Genomic DNA, 24,191 nt, shown 5'->3' with positions numbered 1-24,191 from the left:
CTTTGAATCAATTTTTCATACTTTTAACCAAGAATTAATTAATAATATCAATGATTACTTTAATGTGAAAAAACTTTCAATAAACCTAAATAAAGGCAACTTTATGTTGTTTGGAATACGTCACCAAAAACTGACTAGCGAGTCTCATAAAATTCTGATTGGTGATCAAGTAATTCCCCATGTTAAGCAAACCAATTTTTTAGGTGTTTTAATTGACCAAGAGCTAAATTTTAAAAATCATATAAAAGAAATTGAATTAAAAATTTCTAAAAACATTGGCATACTTTATCGTCTTTCTTCCTTTTTACCGTCTCAAATTTTACGCAATATTTACTGTTCCTTTATTCTGCCTTTTATTAGTTACTGTAACATTGTATGGGCCAATAATTACCCCTCAAATACACGTCCTTCAGAAGAAAGCTGTTCGTCTTATCTCAGGTAACTCACGTCTTGCCCATTCTAATATCCTTTTTTATAACCGTAAACTCTTAACTGTGCACGATATCAATAAACTACAACAATGCGTTTTCGTCTATGAACATATTAATTCCAAACTGCCTTCAAATTGTTCCTGTAATTTTTTAACTAACTCTGAAATCCATTCGTATAACACAAGAGCATCACGGGATCTTCATCTTCCTCAACCTAAACTAACTAAAATGAAACATAACATTCGCTATAGTGGTTCTGAACTATTCAATAATCTACCTCCCGAAATTTCATCATCGTCCTCTAGCAAAATGTCCTCTTTTAAACTTAAAGATTATCTTATTTCAAATTATAACTAATTGTTTTCTCTATTTTGTAATATTGTTTAATTTTTGAAACTTTTCCAAATTGCTTCTTTTTCTGTTGATGTGTGTGTGTGTGTGCAGGTATGTTTACATTTATATATAAGTATATAATCTTACATGGCTTCCCAATATACAAGTTTTCTGTTGGATTTTTTTTTTTCAATTGATAGATAACTTTCTTGGGTTTTTTGCCTCTTTCATTTTCAACTGAATCACCTTTTTCATTTCATTATGATTTACTTTATTATAACTCTAAAAAAAAAAAAAAAAAAAATATCAGAAATTATAATGTTTAACTTAAATATTAATATGAAAGAAATAAATGCTTATTTGAATTGAATTGAATTGAATTGAATTTACTTCCTAGGTGGAGATAATAGAATAAATTTATATGAAACGGTTTTCCTTAAAAATACCAGTTATACAACAGAATGCTTGGTAGATATGTCAATCAATAAATTCTTCTACAAATGTGAATGTGTGGTGGGACGGTTATTTGAAGGGGCGTTTATTCGAATAAATACGGTATGGGACAGAGAAATGCTTGTGTGAATGTGATCACACCCACAAGTCGAGGTGGGACTATACTAAAATAGTGCGCAGGTTCCGTGAGCTTTGATCTGGACCTAAATTAAGCAAACCCCAGGCCCAAAACTCCTTGTCAGATCTTACCTAGGTCCCTTACCTCATCTCTTCTTTTCTGCTTTAGAGTACACCTCTATCAGTCAATATTGTCAATGTAGTGCAAACCACTTGTTGCTGTAGATACAACTGGCAAATACAATATATACACCACTATTCAGCAGAAGTATTGTTTTACCTCACAAGCAATTACATAATCTGATTTATTCACATTACATCAGTTTTATGAGGGAAAAAGTACCTTCTATCAGTTACTATCCTCATAAACTGTAAACGTCTATTTCCGAAATCTTTCAATAACAAATGAGAAGGTTTCAAATTGTTTTTATAAATAATTGTTCTGGCCAAATCACTTAATTAATCATTAAATTATGCACATTTCTACACACATTTTTCAATACACATTTGCTGGACTCTGTTCCTCATGAAGTTATATGTTTTTCTATTTCAATTGACAATTATAAGATGCTTTTCGCTGTTTGTTACTGCCCACCGAACTCTCCAGTCTCCTTCTGGAATGACTTTAGTAACAATTTTCTTTTGCCTTTATTACCTAACTTACCAAAGTATGATGATATTTATATTGTTGGGGATTTTAATTTAAATTGGAATCTTAAACATACGATACCCACCATTTTTCTTGACACTATGAATGCTTTAAATTGTACTCAGCTTGTTGAGGAAATCACTAGGTCTAATCATTGGTCCCATCATCTGTTACAATAATTGATCTTGTTTTTTCAAATAGGCCAGACCGTTTAATTTCACTTGATGTCATTGATAACCCAGTGATCAGTGATCACCATGCAGTTTCCTTTAACGTATTACTTACCAAACCGTAGTCTAAATTGTTGGTACGTAATTTTCTTGCTTACCACAAAACTGATATTGACCATCTAAAAAAACTTGTCCACCTTGCCCTATGGAATGTCTTCATGGATGAAAACTCAGTTGACAACTCATGGGATGGATTCCTTGATATTTTTACAGCTATTGTCCGTGACGTAGTTCCGTTGAAATCCTGCAAGCAGTGGAAACATTCCCCATGGGTTACCAATGACATAAAGCAATTTATCAATACAAAGCATAGACTGTACAGAAAAACCAAACGTATTGGTTCTATATCTGCATGGGATGACTATAAGTCTATTCGAAATAAGGTTAAGCGTCTATGCAATAAGTCGTATTATTCATATGTCAACAAATTATTTACAAGTGATTTTACTCGTAAAGCTTTCTGGCGTTTTGTTAGAGACCGTTATCTTTTAATATTAACGGTGTGAATGTTTCGTCACACCCTGTAATTGCTAGCTCATTTAATGATTTTTTTGTTTCTGTTTTTATCTATCTATCTAGGCATTAGTTCATCCATTGTTGAATGAAGCCCTCCTCATAACATTTCCATTTCTGTCTAATTCTTGCTGTCCTAGTCCATGCAGCCGTTCCAATGTATGTTGTTAGATCATCTCTCCACCTTCTTTTTTGTCTTCCTCTTTTCCTCTTTCCTAACCTTGGTTGCCATTCTGTTAATCTGTATGTCCATCTATTATCTTGAAATCTCGCCACATGCCCAGCCCATCTCCATTTTGATTGTCTTACTTTCTCCATTATATCTGTAACACCTGTCGTTTTTCTTATGATTGTATGATTTACCCTGTCTCGAAGCGATAAGTTCATCATCTTCCTTTCCATTGCTCTTTGAGTAGTTGTAAGTTTCTGTTCAAGTTCCTTTGTTATTGCCCATGTCTCTGAACCATATGTCATACTTGATAGCACACATTGGTTAAATAATTTCTTTCTCAGTGACATTGGTATACTCTTGTCAGTCAACATGTGTTTGTGTCTGCCAAAATTCATCCATCCTGCTTTTATTCTTAACAGAACTTCTTCCTTCGTGGTGTCTTCCATTTTCAGTGTTTGTCCTAGATATTTATATTCTTCCACTTTTTCTAGTTTCCGGCCCTCTATTTCAATGTCTTCCTGTGTGTCAAAGTTAGTCATGTATTTTGTTTTGTCTTTGTGCATAGTTAGTCCGATTGATTTACTCTCCTTATTCAGACTTGAGAGTTGGTTTTTCATATCTGCAACTGATGTTGAAATCAATGCCACGTCATCCGCAAAACGGAGGTCTGTAAGCATTTCTCCATCAATAGTTATACCTCCATTAAGCTTAGCCTTTTTGAATACTTCTTCGATGGTTGCTGTGAATATCTTTGGGGACAGAGTATCACCTTGTCGTACCCCCCTCTGTATATGAACCTCTCTTGATATATCATTATCAATATGGATTCTGGCTATTGCATCAGTGTAGATATCTTCTATGATTCTGACGTAACCTTCATCAACATTTATTTTTCGGAGCGCCTCAAACATATCCAAATGATCAATAGAATCGAATGCCTTTTGGTAATCCACAAAGCCAAGACAGAGTTTGAGTTGGTATTCACTTGCCTTTTCAATTAGCTGGTTTATTGCTTGTAGATGATCTATTGTCGAGTACCCTGCTCTGAAACCTGCTTGTTCTCTAGGTTGGTGGTTGTCTAAAACATCTCTTATTCTGTTATGGATTATTTTAGTGAAGATTTTGTACAGATGAGACAAGAGGCTAATGGGACGGTAGTTTTTAACATCTGCTTTGTCCCCTTTCTTGAACAAAAGAATGATCTTGGCTTCTTTCCATGCTCTTGGTATCTTCTGTATCACCAAGATTTGGTTGAAAAGTTTTATTAGCTGTTGGATTATCTCCTCCCCTCCTTGCTTAATGATGTCGCTTGTAAGTTCATCGTTTCCTGGTGCTTTATCATCCTTCATGCTCTTTAATGCTTCCTCCACTTCTTTTTCCAGTATCGGTGGTATATCTGTATTTCTTGATGAAATGTTTATATGTTCAGACTGTTGGGTTGATGATTTGTAGAGATCTTGGTAGAAATCTGCACAAATATCTAGCAGTTCAGATCTCTTTGAAGTTTCAGTTCCATCTTTTTTCTTTAGTTTACTCATTCTAGATTTTTTTTTTTGCATTGCTTTTTTTGTATTGTCTTTGGCCCCCTTCCTCTTTCCAGTGATTCTAAGATGAATTTAGCAGTTCTCCGCCTCTTTCTTTGTCTGCGCTTCTTCTTCACTGTTTTCACTACTTCACTACCTTTTCATGAACAGACATTGTTTCTTTTAATCTAAGTTCTTTCCTTCTTTGATCTAACTCCTCTATTTCTTTATCCTCCTCCGATCTTTGGACCTTTATTTTTTCTGCTGGAGCTACAGCTCTGGCTTCTTCTAACATAATGGTTGTCACCATATTACATTGCTCATCAATATCCGACTCTTCCAACTCCAACCCTGCGAAGCGGTTTTTTATTTTTAGTTGAAATTCCTCTCTATTCTCTTTCAACTTCATGATGTTAATTATTCTCTTCTTTTTGTTTTGGATAAACTTCAGCCTGGCTAGTCTTTTGTTGATTTTGAGAGTTGCCCTGACCATTCTATGGTCACTTGCAATATCTACACTTGCAATATCTGTTTTTAACCCACCCATAATTCCCAGCTGTGAACTTCCGGTTTGTAATGTCCCAATCCCTGAACTTTCTCAACTTAACTTTAACGTCTATAATGTTGAGAAGGTGATTAATGGACTTTCGTCTAATAAATCTCCAGGTCCTGATTCCGTGCATCCATACATTTTGAAATCTGCTTCCGAATTTATTGCTCACCATTATTTAATTTGTTTAACTTGTCCCTGCGTATGGGGGAAATCCCTGCTAAGTGGAAAATGTCCCAAATCACTCCTATATTTAAATCTGGTGATAAATAATAATAATAATAATAAATAACATTTATAAAAATGCAATTTGTAATTACAGACCTATATCCCTTACCCCTATATGTTCGAAACTGCTTGAAAAAATACTGTTTTCAAGTATATCTGATCACGTTGCTTATAATTGTCCAATTACAGAAGCCCAGCACGGTTTTTTTCCCTCCCGTTCCTGTGTTACCCAACTTACCAACCTAACTCATTCCTGGGCATCTTCGCTAGATAAAACTAAAGTCCCCAGAATTGATGTTATCTTTCTCGACTACGCCAAAGCGTTTGATAAACTTCCTCACCATATTATTTTAAAGAAGCTGGCTAGTCACTTCAATATCAGAGGCAATGTCTGGAAATGGATCAAGTCATTTCTATTGGGACGTTCCCAAAGAGTCTTGTATCAAGGATCCATTAGCCCATCATCCCCAGTTACCTCTGGCATACCACAGGGCAGCGTACTTGGACCCCTTATTTTTAACTTGTTTATAAATGACCTTCCCTCATCTATTATCTCCCCATGTGCATTGTTTGCCGATGACACGATAATTTATAGAAATATATTTGCAGTAGACGATGAAGTTGTTCTTCAGTGCGATCTGATCAGGCTTTCCTCTTGGTGTGATCTAAATGAAATGAAGCTTAACTTAAATAAAACCAAGGTTCTCCACATTACAAGATCAAGGAAAGAGTATTAGACCTGTTTATCGTATAAATGATTTACCTATTAAATCTGTATCTAGTCATTGTCATCTGGGGGTCATGATTAATAGTGATCTTACTTGGGATGACCATGTAAACTTAATTATTTCTCGTTCAAATCAAATGTTGGGTTTTATTACTAGTCTTGCAGCAATTTTCTTGCTCTATAAAGCTCTCATTGTCCCCATCCTTGAATATAGTGTCTCTGCGTGGTTGCCTCGAACCAAAAAACTTACGGAACGTATCGAGGCAGTCCAGCGAAGGGCTACTAGGCTTGTCCTTAAACAAAGAAGAGGTGAAATGGAATACGAGGAACGTCTCACTAAGCTAAATTGGCCTACACTATCTAATCGAAGAAATTATCTTCTGTTATCCTTTGTTTGTAAATCACTTATTGGAACGGTTGATTGTAGTAGTGTTCGTCAATCTGTAGTTATTAATGGCCGTCACCTTGATACACTCAAGTTCATTCATTACTATGCTCGAACCAATTGTCTTCATCATTCCGCTATTAACATATTCCCTATGGGAAGAGTTACCGGAAATGATTAAAATTTCTTTAATTTTAGACAGTTTTCCAACATTTTTAAATTCACTTAAATCACATGTATTATATTGACTTTGTTGAATCCACTAGAAGTATTTTATCCTTTTGTTTTATATTGACACTGTTAATTCGTCTATTTGTATTTTTTCTTGAATCCTTTATTTATTTTTATTAATTTGTATAATATAGTTTATTATATATCATTGTTGTTACTTTGGGAGTATGGAACCTTGTTATATTGATTAGGTTTACTTTTAGGTTCCTGCCTATACTCCCTTAGTTTCTGTGTTTTTGTATGTTTGTAACTGGTTTTTGGCAATAAATAATACCGTAATAATAATAATAATAATAATACAAACTTGTTATGTTTGTAAAGCATATTTTCACAGATAAATGTCAATCCCTTAAACTATGTCATCATACATGACATTTAATGTTTGTACATGGTGAACAAGGCGCCTTCGGTAAATTATTACAAACGACAAGAACGCAGGTATATTTATTTTATGTGATTGGTCATCAAGTTTTAAAACCTTTGATCTCTTTTGAAGAGTAATGCTTTTTTTACCATGAATTCACCGCAAAGTTCCTTTTTCACTTACTCATAGTCAACAAAACGTTACAGGACATAATTGTATATTTAAGTCAATATTCAGTTGACGTGTAATACCAGAACTTGAGAATTCGAACAATGATCCACCATATACGAGTGAATCATCAATGGACTTATGGCTAAGACCAATGAGTAGAGATGTCAAATGAGCAGTTCAGACAGTGAAACAATTGTTACACATAAATGTTGACTAGTACAAAGCACTAATGTCACTTTGTTAGCAAATGGTTACAGTTCTCCATAATAACAATATAATTAACAGAAAGATTGTAAAACATATGAATGGATGCTATAAAGACAAAAGCCTGAATAGTGTTGAACCACATTTTAAACAAATTATTTGTGATCTCACTATAAATGTGCAATTTCTCCATATTGTTCTGGAAACTAAAAACAACAAATCTCATCTCAGCTCATTTTCTATCTTAATTCTTCATTTCTCCAACATTTTAATGCTAAAGGTGGGTTTTGTCAATAAATATTTTAATATTTATTTTTCAGAGAGAATAGTAAAAGGAAAACTCAAATTGTTCATAAAATGTGTGACCCTAAATGGAACCAACAATTTGTTTACAGTCCAATAAGACGCTCTGATATGAAGATGCGAACATTGGAACTGACAGTTTGGGATTCAAACCAGACAGCAAAAGAATTAATTGGACAGGTAAGACAAAATAAGTTTTAATTGACTGAACAAAAATACATCATAAAGTAAAAACTATATTTGAGAAATTGTTGGGAGTCAGATTTAGGCTTCCCTATAATCTACTATACTCCTAAACTCTATAAATGATCTTTAGATTGGATCTGTATATTAATCTATTAGCAGAACGTGATCTGGTGTATTTTAGGTTTGGACCTCAATTGGTTGAAAGCTTTCCTACATTAGATACTGTGCACTCATATTTTAAGAAAACGAAGAAATCTTATCAATGGTTATCCTGCACCTACCAAGGTTTAATATAATGGTATAACACCATCCATTTTAATAATTTTCAATGATTCTCCCCAAACTTCGGTAAATTTAGTTTGATGGAACAATATAGAATATTTTTTTTTTTCAAATTCAACACATTACTGATTAAAAACCTAATATCATTGCCTGCTTGAGTGGAATTGAATTGAATTAAATTTTAATTTGCAAATTGTATTTATTTAGATAATTGTGTTCTTTTTTCCTTAATAGGTTTTGATTAATTTACATAATGCTATTTTTGACAATGAGCCTCATTGGTATCCATTGTCTATGCCTGATATTTCCCATGGACCACTTCCTCAACCTTCTTCGATCCCACAACAGGACAAAGTATCTCACCCACGACGGAGTTCAAGAGACACAGATCCAAGGAACAATTCATATACACTATACCATGTTAATAATAGCGAAGGTAAGAAACCAATATATTTCATTTTTTTTAATTTATTGCTTTGCAATGAATCACAGAAAACAAACTAGATTCCTACATTGGATTACTTTCACTTAAATAATTAATTTCAAATGGAAAGAAGAACATAAAATTTGTCCTAAAAAAAAAATAGGCCTCATTTCTGGCCTGAATATAGAAAATTAAGAAATCAAGTTAATTATGAACTTTAAAAAAAAACTATTTTTCAGAACAACTCAATACTAAAGATTAGAAAAAGATATGGGAAAATATTAAATTAATTATTCCTGGTAAAACTATAAAAGCATGAATATAACAAGTATTAAAACTACAAATGATGAAGCAAATGATTGTAACTAATTCTAAAGATATTGCAAATGTATTAAATAAGTATTTTGCCAATGTGGTTCCAACAAATTAACTTTTGAATATGTTAATAAACAAGACATACATGAACTTCTTAACTCACTTTCATAAAAAAAGCAACTGGAACTGATGAAATACCAGCTAATCTTCTAAAAATTGCTATTGATGAAATTGTTTACCCAATAACATATATAATTAATTTATCTTTAAAAAATGTAACTTTTCCAAAACAATGGAAAAGGTCTGTCCTGTTCATAAAGGTGGAAATAAATATGAATGTAATAACTATAGGCCAATTTTTCAATTCTCCCAATATTATCAAAAGTTCTTTCAGTCTGGGTTTAGACCAGGCTACTCAACTACGACTACATTGCTTAATATCACAGAGACCTGGCTTTATTATGATGGACTTGAAAAAGGCTTTCGATACAGTAAATCACTGTATTCTTATCAATAAACTAAGATCTTTTAATTTTCATTCAAGTGTTATTAAGTGGTTTGAAAACTACCTGCATAATCGTGTACATATAACCAATGTAAATGGTGATTTTTCTGATGAAAGTCACAGTATATGTGGAATCCCTCAGGGGTCTATCCTAGGACCATTAATGTTTCTCCTTAAGTTAATAACTTGCCCAATGCTGTAAATAAATGCTCTGTTTCTATGTATGCTGGTGACACTGCTATATACTACACTTCCAATAATTTTTTTATTTATTGTGTCTAAAAGATGGCTCATATGCAACACACTTAGCCTAAATGTTAAAAAAACTGAATATACAGTATGTTAATTGGAACAGAGGTTAAGTAAGCTATACTGACTTACAATTCAACATTAACATAGATGGAGAACCAATCTCTCGTGTAAATAAATGTAAACACCTTGGTGTGATATTAGATAATAATCTTTCTTGGTGCTCAAAAATCGATAATGTAAAATCTAAGGCTTTGCAGAGCCAAAAGAAATTCAATGCAAACAATACAAATCACGTATGGCTCCTCATCTTGAGTATTCAAAATCGCACAGCAAAAGTTATAACAAACTAGATTTGAACTTGTCACTACGGACGAGTCAGGTTATCCGCAGCCCAAAAGCCACGTGCACGTCATACGTTAGAATATTGCGCGCAGAAAAAGATTATGCCATTGAAAAAAATGTTAGTGCGCTCTCTATTTTGTGTCGCGTCTAAGTATATACAGTATACACCATATACTGTATACATACTACATACAGTGCAGAATAGGTGAAAATAAGTGACGCTTTTGCACATGAAAATTTAAAAAATGATAAATCATCCGAAAGATAATTGATTGACCTAGACAATATAAAAAAAATGGAGGAAAATGGAATATGGATATTAAAGTGGAGATGCGCTCTATTTAATGTGATGAGCTATGACGAAAGATACAAAAATCCTATATTTTATATTCGAGTGGCCATACGATGACGTCACAATGTCCGGTTAGCCATCAAATTCATGCATGATTCGATATCTACAACTCATCTACTTCCAGAATCTGTAATTTTAAAAAAGTTCACCACATAGTTTAGAATCTATGACTGTTTTAAAAAAAGGCATAATTTTCACAAAGTTGTGAACTTTTTCATCAAAAACGCGCGTGAATTGTGCAATTCGACGTGCTCGTATGACATGATTTTAAGTTGAAATTGTTTGAAAAGTTGATAAATTTACTAGAAAAGGATGGAAAAACAAAAATCATGCAAAAAATATTTGTTTTGCGCTACATGCACACGTGCGAATAAAAAAGCGTGGGAATTTTTTAAATGCTCTAAATGACATGAAACACGTACAAAGTTGATTAGAAATTGATTTTTCGCATTCTGAAATTTTAAACATGCGTGCGCGCGTAACTTTCTGTGAAACATGCCATTTTTAATCCATACAAAGTTTGCGCATGATATGACTTAAATTTTCACCAAGTTTCAATACAAAATGACTTTTGGTTTTTAATCTATGATCAATCATTGAAATTCATAATATCGCACGTAACTTACGCTGCACGACTCGAAAATCATAAAAAAAAGTTTCTTGCACATCTACAGATAAAGGTCAATCTTATGACATCATATAGAGGTGTTAAGGTTTGGAATGAGCTAAATGAAGATAGTAAAAATGTGAACACGTGTCTCTCTTTTTAAGAAACTAATTTCATGTACCGTAGCTTTATTTAAATGTAGTGTATTATTCAATTTGTAGTTAGTAAGTGTATCCTTGTTTCATTTTATTTCATTGTAATTATTTTATTATCTGATTCGATATTAATTAAGGTCTTTTTACATTTGTTTTTTTTTGGTATTTTCTTTTGAGCACGGTCTTACTGAAAAACAACTTTCAGTTGAGTTAAGTATCCATGAATAAATAAAGCTTATTATTATTATTATTCTGGATTCTTCTGTAAAATTAACCCAGTGTGCCATATTATCACTGAAAGTAATTACTGAAAACTTATGAAAGAATTTTGTTACTAAATAGTGAGATGGCAAAACAAAGAAGATATATGACTACCAAGATGGTAGATTATGAATAACTAGATGGTTCTCGAATACACAGTAATTTCAGCATAAAAAAAGTAGCGATTTGAAATGTACGTACCGCAGGACTATAATATGATGATTTATGTAGTAAACTAAAATTAGCACCATGGGAATAAGGCCTACTTCCTACTTGTCATAAAATGAGTCCAAATTCTTGATTTGGAACAAACCTAATTTTTGTTTGGTATGTAACATTAGGGTTGAGGGATGGGGAAAAGGATGGGTACAAATAGGAACAATTTTTAAATTATTCTTTATCCACTCAGTAACGAAATATTTTGTTCATGTTTTATAGGCCTATAAATAACATTTTCGATTTAATACTTTTTTTTTGTCTTGTGTGAGTTCTTCTCACGTTTATTTAAATTCTCATTGATGAATATATTATATACATATAAGTACATTTGTGACAATTAAAAGTAAATGTTTAGAGTAGTTAAAATACCGGTATATTTACACAATAAGATGCCAGAATTTAGTATTAACCATATATTTTCTCATTTAAAATTTTAGATACGATGTTAATTAAAATGTAGAAATGAAAAATGGCGGTAAAATACATGATTAAAATTTTCTTGTTAAACTATCTTATTTGTGTTCTTATTTGTGTTCGAGTAGAGAGGCTATAAACTCAGGGGAGGAAAATGTAGTATCCTCCCTTTTCACCAAGATAAGATGGATGGAATGAAAAAAAGATTTAATACTTTGTTAAAACTGTCACTGTCATAGTCGATTGAAATTGTAAAGTAGTGTAATGATACACCACTACAACATTTATAATTTTTGTAATTATTAATTAATACAAATGCTGAGAATAATAAGGTTTATTTGTATATTGTGCATTTATATATCTAACAGTAGGAGGCTACCCACACTCACAGTAATAAGATTATTTGTACATGTATTTATATATCTAACAGTACCCACACTCACAGTAAGAAATTTTCGATTCAAATAGCGATGGTTAATACGTATTTACAGTATTGTCCAAGTATTGCAATACTATATCTAAAGGTATTAGGTTTATTCCCCAAGGGCCTATAAATTTACCTACAGAGGTACTTGTGTTGAACCAAATAAATATATTGCAAATCAATACATTTGTGTAAACGTATATTAAATCTATCAAACAAACTAGTATTTTTTTTTTAATAAAAAAAAAAGTTGATTTTATAATCCATAAAAACTAATTTTATCACAATCTAAAGTAAAAACTAGTGTTTATTAAGTAAATATGTATAATTTTTAATAACAATATGATTTCTTAGCAATGAAAACTCTGTTGGAAATAAAGGTACAAAATGAGTCAGTGAACGCAGGAATTGTTTATTTCATGTAAATATCAAGGGCTGACATGCGCAGTGTACTGACACATCCGATAACATTGAGGGCGCATGACTTTTCTATTCGAATTCATATCTTTTCAGCTGTGCGAATAGTTTTAAAAAACATATTTCTTTTCAAATTCACCCATTTGTTTTTGGTGTTGCTGTTCTACTTTTAGTCAACTAAAACTATTGTTAGTTGAAAGGCTGGTTACAACATGGTTGTAGTGCCTAATCACACCCAGCATGAAATCTTATGTATGCACTCTCGGACAGCCGTTCTAGTTGACAATTTGTCCTGTTTTTGCTGACAACATATTGTATTGGGGTAATTTATTGACAAGAATATCAGTAGAAACAGGACTATAGTTTACACATTATATTTTATTCTGAATCTGGGTTTAGAATGTCTCTCTTTTTAAAATATTAATATATACAATATTATTTTTTAGTTGGTGGATCTGTTAGAAGAACCAAATCTGGAGGAACAAGCTATGCAAATACCTACCCAAATATTGGCTCTCATGGTGGTTCATTGGTGCACTATCCTCAAGATGAAGGCTACAGGCCACATAGCCGACAAAGACATCTTCCATCAGTAGAACAATTTAGCAATGACCCTGCTAATCACTACTCAAAAATAGTTCAGGGTAGCCATCCAAGAGATATGGCAACAAATGATTTTGAAAACCATTATTCAAAAAGCCTACATGGCAAGCATTCAAGAGATGTACCACCTCAACACCAACGACAGATGCCCAGGGACCCCCACAGGGATCCTCCCAGCGAACAAGGTATTTCTCCACAAATGCATAGAGATTTAACTAGACATGATCATTCAGTTGAACATAACACCAGAGAAATCCATGGATCGTTTAGAGACTTACCTAATTACAGAGATCATCCAAGAGATATTCATCGAAATTTACCTGAACAACCTCGCAGGAATAGTGCTGGTTCAACAATATACAACAGGATAGAAGATAAACAGCATGTAGTACAAAACAATTTACCTGATTTAGATCAGGATAGACAAGGGCGGCCTACAAATTCATCTCAAATGCCAAACCAAGTGCCTCCTACTAATCAAATACCTTACAATCTATCAGGCCAAAGTTTCCCATCACAAGGTAAATCAGACTCATCTAACCAGAAATCAGGTTACCCAGCTTCTAAAAGTAAAGCTGATCCATTAGCCAATCACAGATCAGGATATTCACCTACACCAGGTAAACCTGATCAATCACCTAACCAGAGATCTGGATTAAGTAAGTATGTTTCTGAATTATGATATTTATTTTAACTATATCAATATTATACATAAAGTAATATTTTTTGTAATGGTCCTCATTGACTGTATGAAGTTTAGTGTCTCTAAAAGTTACTACTTTGTTCACCCCAAAGCATACACATTTAATCAATATAATAGTATAAATAATCATATAATAATGAACATCAAGTACTCTTAAAAACAATTTTAAAGATGTATTGTCCCCCAAAATGAATAAGTTATTTTGCAGTTTTAATCAAGTAAATCACTTCTATAGAAAATATTTTCAAATAATGTTTTCACAAAAATAAACGGTTAAAAAAAACCATTGACATCCAGTCAGTTTGACTACATTTTGCATTAATGTTTTTTTCAGGTAAATAATTTTTTTTTTGATCCAATTTTTTGGTCAAAATGAATAATTAGTATGTGACATTAAATGCCATACTCAACAACAAAAATGTTAACTAATGTTTTTTCAGGGGGACAATATCTTTTAAGTAATAACTACAAGACAATGTTACTTTGGTAATAAAACTAACAAGTAGTAAGTCTTCTAAAAAGTATGCTTTGCTATACTTGTATAATTTTATATAATGATGTTTGAATTTGTATGCATACCTTAAGAAAACTATAAAGTAAGAGCAGTTACTTACTAAGTTTGGTTGCTCTAGATTCTCTGTTTGATGTGGGTGCAGTTACCCAGAAGTTGGGCACAAATCCTCTAAATGCAACGCCACAAGACCAAAACCAGGTGGATGTAGGAAAAGAGGTTTCTTCTATGTTTACTGGTCTATCAAAAGCATTTAGCAGTGTTTGGTCCACGGGCCCAAGCATCAAGATCCCATTCTCGGAACAGATTTCAGAACTTGGCTCCAAAGTGCCGATACCCAATACGATAACTGATCTTGGAGCAAAGGGTAAATTTTAATCGGGCACGTCTTGATTAGCTGTATTTTTCTGTTGTAGGCTTTTAACACTTCCTATTTTTACAATATAATGTGTACAACATTTGTTGTAGTTTTTTCTCCCTTTTTTTCTGCATTTAGAAAAATTTTGACTGGCTGCAAACATTTCTTCATTCTTACCAACTCTTTTTTTATCAGAAAATGTTGGAAATTTTTTCTAAGATACTTACAATAGGAATGGAAGTGTTTTTGTTGCTATTTTATGTCTTTAATAACATACATATGCACTAATATTGAAAACTAAAACCTATAATTTCTACTGAAGTTAAAATATCTTTAGATCACTGGTAGAACGAAAGGTCTTATGCTATCTGGCTCAGAGAAATTCTATCAGGGCCATCGTTTATTTCGGGATTGTTCTGATACTTTGGTATATTTAAAAGAACAATAGTAAAAAAAGATGAAGCAGTAATTTAGAAAGTGATGGAGAAAGCTGTGCAATGAGCGTTTTTAACTAATTACTAAAGGATAACATCATACACTATTTATTCGCACTGATGGTTTAATAACTTAATTATCACAACAGCGTCGTTTACGCTAGTCATGCTCTGAATGATCCGACTGTTGGCTATATAGATTAGTAAATTTCCGGAAAATGATTGATGACGGATATGCACTGTGATCACTATTTAGGTTGCAAAAATGGGATCGAATTAATCATTAATCAATTCAACTCCATGTTTCAAATTTTTGACAGATTCTCTACTCTATCTCCAGTTGTCTCAAGAATTTTAGCCACATGAATAATAACATAGATAAGCATCGATTTTATCATATTGTGATGTGATGCCCCCATTTCGATAGCTTGAAGGGGTAAATAAATAAAAGAACCGTAACTTTTCAGTGAAAATACCAGGTCTTCCCCAATTTTTGTTTTGTTTTTTGTTTTCTCTTTTTATCAAAATTAACCTTAGAATGCACATTTAAAACAAGAAATGACATGCTTTAATGTATTTAAAGTTATATATATGCATTATTTTTCTACCATATATTTTAATATCTTACAGCTCTTCAGAATTAAAGGTGACCTTGATGTTTATAACTTATCATGAAAGATGTTGTAACTTTATAATATGGCCAGTCGAAGTTAAAAAGTAGTTTTTCATCTCTATCATCAAACTTATACAAATTTAAAGCTGTGCGCACCACTCTTCTACCTGTACAATTTTCTTCCAAATCTTTTTGCTCAAATCATATTATCTTCCGAAATTGTCATCTTCATGTTTTATTTTGATAACATCATCATACCAAAAAATTATATCAAATGTGGGTCCTGTAATTTTACCTATGCTACACTACTTACCCTCCCACACAACTATTATGTTGGCAAATTCTCTTGTAATGCCATTGTTTGACTATTGTAGTACTGTATGGACTAATTGTACAAATTGTGACATCATTGTTTCTTAATTTATTAAATATAATATCAATAAAAGCATTATTTAATGAAGAGATAATAATTAAAATCGCAAAATAGTTGAGCAGCCTTTTTTGTAAGAAATATTTCTTGTTTAACATTGATGCCAAGCCATGAGAAAAAATGCTTTAAATTAGAATTAAAGTTATGTTGAATGGAAGAAGATTATTTATTAGCACTGAAAGTGATGGTGTCATCAGCGAATATGTTAGCAAAGCAAGACCTGGAAAGGCATTGTGTGTCTGCTAAGAAATTTAGTTTCATAGTTTTATAGCGTTACTTAAAGAATCAAGGCTTTAAAGTTATCGGTAGTTCAGGCCGTATGTTTTGAAGTACCCATCATTGGTTTTGTGCTTAATGACGGCCAGTATGCTTAGTAGAATAGTATTTAGTTTTCAAGTAAACATTTCTTCCTTGTAGTTCAATGAAGCTGTTAAATCCTCTATTATTATGATTGCTTTTTGATTTTTCATCCACACTAGTTATTTTTTATTCAATTGTTCCAATTCGCTTACCCATCGTTTCTAAGCCCAAGATTATGATTGTATTTCTTTTTGATCAATATACTGCACTTGTTATATTGAGATTGAAGACATATTTGTATAGACATTTTTTTTACATAGATTTTCCTTGGAGCCGGTATAGATAGGTGTTTACTCCATCAAGCCCTCTATAAATTATTCCTTGGGAAATAGTAAATGGAGAGAAGAGATTAAAGAATTAAAACAAACACATTCAAACCGAGAAGACATGGACAAGTTTCAAAAGAGAGGCCTAAGATGGAAAGATTTTTAAGGCGGAAAGAATGGTTGACGCTTTTCTGTTATTGATATGTTGAAGCCAGGTTTATAAGGGCAGAGTGGCCTGCTTGATGTTCAAGAAAGAGGCTATGAGCATTAATATAGGAGTAGAGTTAAAAGTGAATTGCTTTTTCTAGAATTTTGGAGCAGAGAGAAGAACAGAAATTGGACGGAAATTGGATATTTTGTTTTTAAATAGATTTAAAAACAGGAAAAAGTCAGGGAAATTTGGAAGAAGTGAGAGATTGAGAATAGAAGTAAGGGGTAAAAGGAGCTAATACCAGGAAGGATTTTGGTAACTTAAAAAAAGAACGTTCTCGTCAACAACTTCTTAGAAGTTAAAGTCTCGAAGGTGCGTTTTGTATACATACAAGGATCAATATTGTCTTCTTTTTTTTTGCCAACTTCAGTCTTAAAAGACTAAAGAGTGCTGATGTCACGACGGTAGATGGCGCTGCGTGGATGGTAGGTGGCACTGCGTGGATGGTAGGTGGCACTGCATGGTTGCTACGTTCAACCTGCCTGAGTGACTCCAAGGTCAACAATGGTTTGGAATAGGCCTATTGAAGCAGTCAATTTAAGATATTTAATTTGATAGAAATACAGATCTATATAGTTTATCAACATAGTAGCATTGAACACATTTTTTGGTTGGCTAGCAACCACACAGTGCCATCTATCGTTGTGACGTCACACTGCAGAACTCTATGTATAAACACACAATGTTTTGTTACAAGAAGATACTTGGCAATTTTAGATAAAAATTATTTACGTATTCTATTAGTATTAGTTTTATATTAGAGGTGACTGTGTAGTCCAATCCTAGATTGACACTGATGACCACAAGAAGGGCATGTAAAAACAGCAGTGGTTTCTTGAGAAAAACCTCTGGCTTTCTGGGCTTGTCTATGTTCAGCTCGGTGTTGGTAGAACAGGTTCACCTGAGCGAGAGACGGCTTCACTGCGTTTCTAGTTTCAGCTTTACTATTGAACAGAGCAGAGCATAGTCTGTGTCACAGTTTGCATTGTGGAAACAGCGAATAAGAGATGCTGAGGTAAGATCTTCTTGTTAGGATATGGTCCAGTTGATGCCAGTCTTTGGATCTTGGATGGCACCATGAGACTCTCCTCTTGAAAGATATTCCATAAAAGTGAAGTACAGTGAATTCAAGAAATCTACGACCATTACTTTTTAATTCCCCAACACCAAAATATCCTATGTGAGGGGACCAAGATAGAACATCTGCTCCAACACGTGCATTGAAATCTCCAAGGATATATATTTATTCACTTTTTAGGATCTTCATGACAGCTTGATCTAATTGAGCATAGAACACATCAATTACTTTTTTCGGAACTTGCATGGTCGGACCATAGATATTAATTAGGCTAATGACTCCAAGGTTGGTGTGAAGCTTCATTGAGATTTTTGGTGGTTAACATTGTCTGTGTTTCTTGAGTTTAGTAATTTCTATGCTGTCTGTCCTTGTTATTGTGATGTGATACCTTGTTACCTTCTGATATTGATATTTTTATATATGCACATATTAATATTTTAATTGTTTTAACTCTGAGCAAATGAATATCTCCTTTGGAGATTAATAAAATTTCTGATTCTGATTCAGATCATTTGTTTCCATCAGTAGGTGGTTCTATAAATGGCAGGATAGATCTACGAACAGCAAAGGCCACACCGTGTTATTGTTTCTCTCCAGAAAAAGATAGTTCTTTTCTGCAATTGAACCAAGGCCAAGAAGTCTGGTGTCCTGGAGTGCAGCTATGTCAATATTTAGTCGCTGTAATTCTTGATCGATTATGGATAATTTTCTCAGTTCAGTATTCAGTGTTATAGTGCTATCTCATGGAAGACAAAGTTTAATATAATAAAGTTTCTTTGTATTTGTTGGTGAATAATTGCAGTCTACTTGTCAAGTTTGCAGGCTCTAATCTTTAACCACCCAATCAAATAAGGTAGACCGTAGCGCATCAGTATCCAATTGGCTAAGGGCTGCTCAGCTGAAGGCAGGCAGTAACTAAATAACCCCTCCTACCGTCAAAAGTAATCCGTAGCGTCTAAATATCACGCCAATATAATCTAGACTTATAACTCGTAATTATTACCTCTTGATTTGTTACCATCCTCAGATGCCAGAGTTGTCTTCTCTGGTGTGTTTGCCTGAGTTAAGAATCCATGTGTTACCCAAGCGCCATAAGTCTTCTCTCTGCCTTATCCATGCGAATTCCAAAGAAGAGCAATGCAAAACATTTGGTACAGGGTTGGTTGCAGCATCGATTTGCTATCATTAGTTGACATCAATAGCAGGATGATGCGATCCTGTTTCAGTTTTCTGTTGGGGTTAACTCCCTTAGCCTTCAGCTTTACCTAGCGTAATCCATAAGGCAGCGGGTGCTTTTTACCCATAGGTGGGCCTATTTGCTCATAGGTGAGACAGGAATTGGTATATTAGTGTAATTGGTAAATCGTTTTGATTGTTGAATGATAATATGCAAAGTGGGCTACTGGAGCAGTCTAGATAACTCATTCGAAATGCCGCCTTACATTACACGGGATGATTGTTGTTCTAATGTATACTTGGACTACTCAAATGGAAATACGGTTTTAGATTCATGTTATGAAGACATTATACCACAGCACAGGGGTAAGATAAGAAATTATGGTTCATTTGTTCGTTATCATCATCATATATTGACCGCAGTCGACCATCTTCATCAATCAGACATCAGCATAGCTAGATTTCCATGTTTTGCAGTCCTCCATGACACAAGCAAGTTCAGATGTATTTCCTAAGCTGGTATCCTCAAGAAGGACCTTGACGTATGTTTTGTTTCGTGCACCTGATGATCCATGTTTGGGTTCCCAGAGCAGAAATCTGCTTGCTGCTTCTTCTGTGTGACGATAAAAATGGCCGGCAGCACCCAATCTGCGGTGTCTTATTTTAAAGGAATTTCGCCATACAGTACTTTGTACTTTGTCCATCCAACTGATAATTAGTGCAGCTCTGAGTAATCTGGTGTCGCATCCGTCCAGACTTTTTTCCAATTGTTTTGTCAATGTCCATGTTTCTGAACCATAAAGAAGTACTGGTTCGACCAGTGTTGGGCAGATGTTGACTTTGAGATGTCTAGGTAAGTTAGATTTCCAGATCTTTTGCAGTTTATTGATGGATTTCCAAGCAAGTCCCTTTCTGACATGAATATCCTGGCTTGTCGATGCACCAAGATATTTAAAGTCATGGACTAGTTGAAGTTTACTGCCATTCATGGTGGATACTGATACATCAGATGACTGGTCGAAACTCATATACTGGGTTTTTTTTGGCATTAATATGAAGCCCAATCCTTGCTGCTTGTCTTTCCAAGGCTAATAGAAGTTCCTGAGCTTGATCCACTGTATCAGATAGTAGTGCTAGGTCATCTGCAAATCCAAGGTCTGTTATAGTTTGTTTTTGAATTATCCTAGGCTTTCTTGGTGTGATGGTAAATCCAAGATCTTGAGCCTTGTCCTCTGGTATGGCTTGGCGAAGACAGTGGTCTAGAACAGTGATGAACAGGAAAGGAGCAAGTGTGTCACCCTGTAGCACACCTGCCTGGATATCAAATACTTCTGTTTCCCCATCTGGAGAGATGACCTTAGCCCTAGTGGTGTTATACATGTTGCTGATAGCTGAGACAATCTTCTCTGGGATGCCATAAGATGCCAGTATTTTACACATTTTAACTCTGTGAATGCTGTCAAAGGCCTTATGAAAGTTGACAAAGGTCACAACTGCAGGTAGTTTCCGGGCTTGAACCCCTTCTAGAAGGCGACGAAGAGGTAGGAGAGCAGGTAAAAATAGCCATCGACCAATAGGACACAGCCTGTCAGCAGTCATTAATATTCCAAGACATACAAGAACTAGAATCAAACAAAATGACAGTACACATGAATAATTTTAGGCCAAAAACTCATGAAAGGCCAACTACTGCTGAGTGCGAACGTATTTTAAAAGCTGGTCAAATTAACCGGAACTATGTTTCGGACAAATGCGTTTTTAATGCACGCTCTATTTGTAACAAAACCACTACAATTTTTGACTTTAGACTCTAAAATTGACATCTTAGTTATTACGAAGTCTTAATTGGTTAAGCAATGGAATACCTTCGATTAGCGAGGAGTGCACACCTGACGGGTTACTTTTCAAAGTTTTACCACGTCAAGGAGACGTGAGGGATGGCAGAATAGTGATTATATATAAGTCTGAACTTAAGTTTGTGTCATTGCCTTTAAAGCATGAATTTAAATCGTTTCGGCATGCCTGTATGACAGATCTCACTCAATCTTTTAGATTAATAGCCGTTTACCGTCGAGTCCTTGGTTTAGTGTGCTTCTTATATTGAATAGCGCAAAGTATGGGTCGCTTTTAGATTTTTTGCATTTTCTCAGCATGCGCTTTGCAGACTTGACAAAGGTTTCTGCCTTTTCGTTTTTTATAGGTTATGCATTATTATGCAATCCTTATTGATTTTGTTAGAATCTTTATTTATTTATTTATTCCTTAGCATTATTTGTTTATCAATTTTGGATCGCTTTTAGATTTCTTATATTTTTTCAGCACGCACTTTGGAGAAATGACAAACGATTCTGCCTTTTCATTTTTTTAGGTTATAAGCATTATTATGCAATATAACCTTATTGATTTTGTCAGAATCACTATTTCTTTATTTATTCTTTCCTTAGCATTATTTGTCCGTCAGTTATCTTGAGATCAATTTCATCTAGCAACATCAATTTTTCAGAGTGTATTCTTTATGGCCAGGAATCGATATAATAAGCTTTTCGATTTAATGAAATTATGTTTGTAATCATATTTTACAACTTAGCTATCATAATTAAACCAAATTTTGTACTTATAAATTTCATGTCTAGACTAGGCCTAAGACTGTCCACAAGAAGCAAGCTACTTAGGTAGTTAATTTTTTCTTTCTTTTTATCATAATTAACCTTAAAACGTACATTTAATGTATGTATGTATGTAGGTATACTAAAAGTATGTTAAATGTATTATGTTAAAAGTATAAGGCTAAGCGTATTAAAAGAAAGCCCAAAGCTAATTTATTGCATTATAAGTTGTGAAAAAGTACTAAATATTTTTGTTAGCACTTTCTTGTTTTATTGTTTTTCTTTGCTTTGTGCTCTAATCTTATTATTATTATTTTTGTAAAAACTGGCTGCTGCAGTTACTTTTGTGACACAAATCAATGCTAAGCTCTTTTGCCATTTTGTTTATACCCTTTTGTTGCAGTGCTAAATGTGTGTTTTTTTAAATTTCAGATTTAAGCATTGTATTTTTTCCTGATTTCACTTTTATTGAATGAGACTCTTGTTTGCAGCCAGTCACTGCTAAAATAGTGTCCTCTATAATATTGGCTTTATTAACATTGCATGATGTATTATTAACCCAGAGAATGCTGAAGATAACAAACTTCTGGCTACAGTCACACTAAAGCTTCAAGTCGGCTTTACTCACCGTGGTTGAGATTTCAAACCATGTTTGAATTATTGTGTGGTCACATTATTTGAATCGGTTGCAAATAAAAGTGAAGCTTCTTCAAAACAGTAGACATTATTTGCACAGTTTAACATCAAATTAACATTAATTGCTTGCTCAATTATTTGATATCAAACTATAATTGACTATGTTGGATGATTTAGGCCTTCAGAAAAATCTCTGATATGGTGATGCATTGCCTTTACCCTTGTATTGCGTACAGACAACAAATACAAAGGGAGGATCTCAGAAGGTCTATTTTATGGCGTCATATAAAAGAAGAAAATGTGTTTATTGAATAATTCAGTTAATCTGGTTAATTGAAACTTTTTTCCATGCAATTTATAAACATGGTTGTGAATGGCCAGATTCAAAAGAAAAAATGTCAACCCAGGATTAACCCGTGTCGCTATCCTGTTTGAGATCGAGTCAACCCATGATCGGTTACACTACGTAAATTACACTGTCGGTGGTGAAGCCAGGCTTGAGGCTCTAATGTGATTGTAGCCCCTGTTGTATAGTTATAAAGAAATTTTACACAAGATTCAAAGCAAAGAATTATTTGTGTATTCTACAATATGAGATAAACTCAGTACTTTTATAGATTAGTTATAGCTTTTTCAATTTTCAATAACCAAGGTTTTAAAGTACTGACAGTATCTTCAAATTTGTTTATTTGTACTTGATACCGTATTGTGATTGTGTAAGGCCAAAGTAATTAAATAAAACACTGTTTAGGGTCACCCTCTATAAATAAGGTGAAATTTTCAAAAACAACTAGTGTGCTCCCTTCCACACAGAGCAAATAAATACAGACACAGTGATTTATGTTGTCAAATAAAATTCACACCCTGGGAATTACCTTGTAATAAATTCAAACTAGATTTGAACTCGTCACTTTGACGAGTTTGGGTTATCCGGTCAACCTCAAAAATGATTATGCCATCCTATAACATGAATTAAATATGTTTACAGTGCTGAATTGTACCTATTTTGTAGCATACAGCATATTACAGTATTTATAGAATACATTGTATATGTTACAGTGTAGCATAGGCAAAATTATGAGACCCATCTTTTAAATTCAATTATTAAAACGATGACGTCATCAAAATGACATAAAGATAACAATTTTAGAAGATAATTATCTAAATAATTACATTAATACAAATTTGAAGAAATTTGAATACGTAAAATATAAATGCACGCTCTTTTAAATGTAATGAACTATGATGCAAATTATGAAACTACGACTTTTTGTATTCAACTGGCCATATGATGACGTCACAACATCTGATTGGCAAAATATTCACATGAATTCGATTCTACAATCAAATAGCTTCCACAAAACGTTTTAATCATAATTATCACTTTTTATTCTGACGAGCTATAACAGATTGAAATTTACTGTAAAGATGAAAATAAATGTCCTACGTTATTTACATTTTTAGACA

The 24,191-nt window shown here is 33.5% G+C and overlaps 1 protein-coding gene across 8 annotated transcripts in view; it reads left to right on the top strand.

Annotated features, from left to right (window-relative positions):
• The window catches only part of LOC140063593 (regulating synaptic membrane exocytosis protein 2-like), a 185,689-nt gene that overhangs the window by 119,049 nt on the left and 42,449 nt on the right, over nt 1-24,191 (top strand). For 7 of the 8 annotated variants that reach the window (XM_072109991.1, XM_072109990.1, XM_072109992.1 and 4 more), the window contains 4 exons: nt 7,602-7,764; nt 8,287-8,488; nt 13,186-14,001; nt 14,678-14,923. In XM_072109991.1, the coding sequence (XP_071966092.1) occupies nt 7,602-7,764; nt 8,287-8,488; nt 13,186-14,001; nt 14,678-14,923 (1,427 nt within the window). The remainder of the gene's footprint in view (nt 1-7,601; nt 7,765-8,286; nt 8,489-13,185; nt 14,002-14,677; nt 14,924-24,191) is intronic. The other variant, XM_072109995.1, reaches the window with a different exon arrangement.

Source organism: Antedon mediterranea, chromosome 1 (genome assembly GCF_964355755.1).
Source record: "Antedon mediterranea chromosome 1, ecAntMedi1.1, whole genome shotgun sequence".
In the NCBI taxonomy this organism is placed as follows: Eukaryota; Metazoa; Echinodermata; class Crinoidea; order Comatulida; family Antedonidae; genus Antedon; species Antedon mediterranea.
Note: the sequence above shows the minus strand (reverse complement) of the source record. Positions and strands in the feature narration are given on the sequence as shown.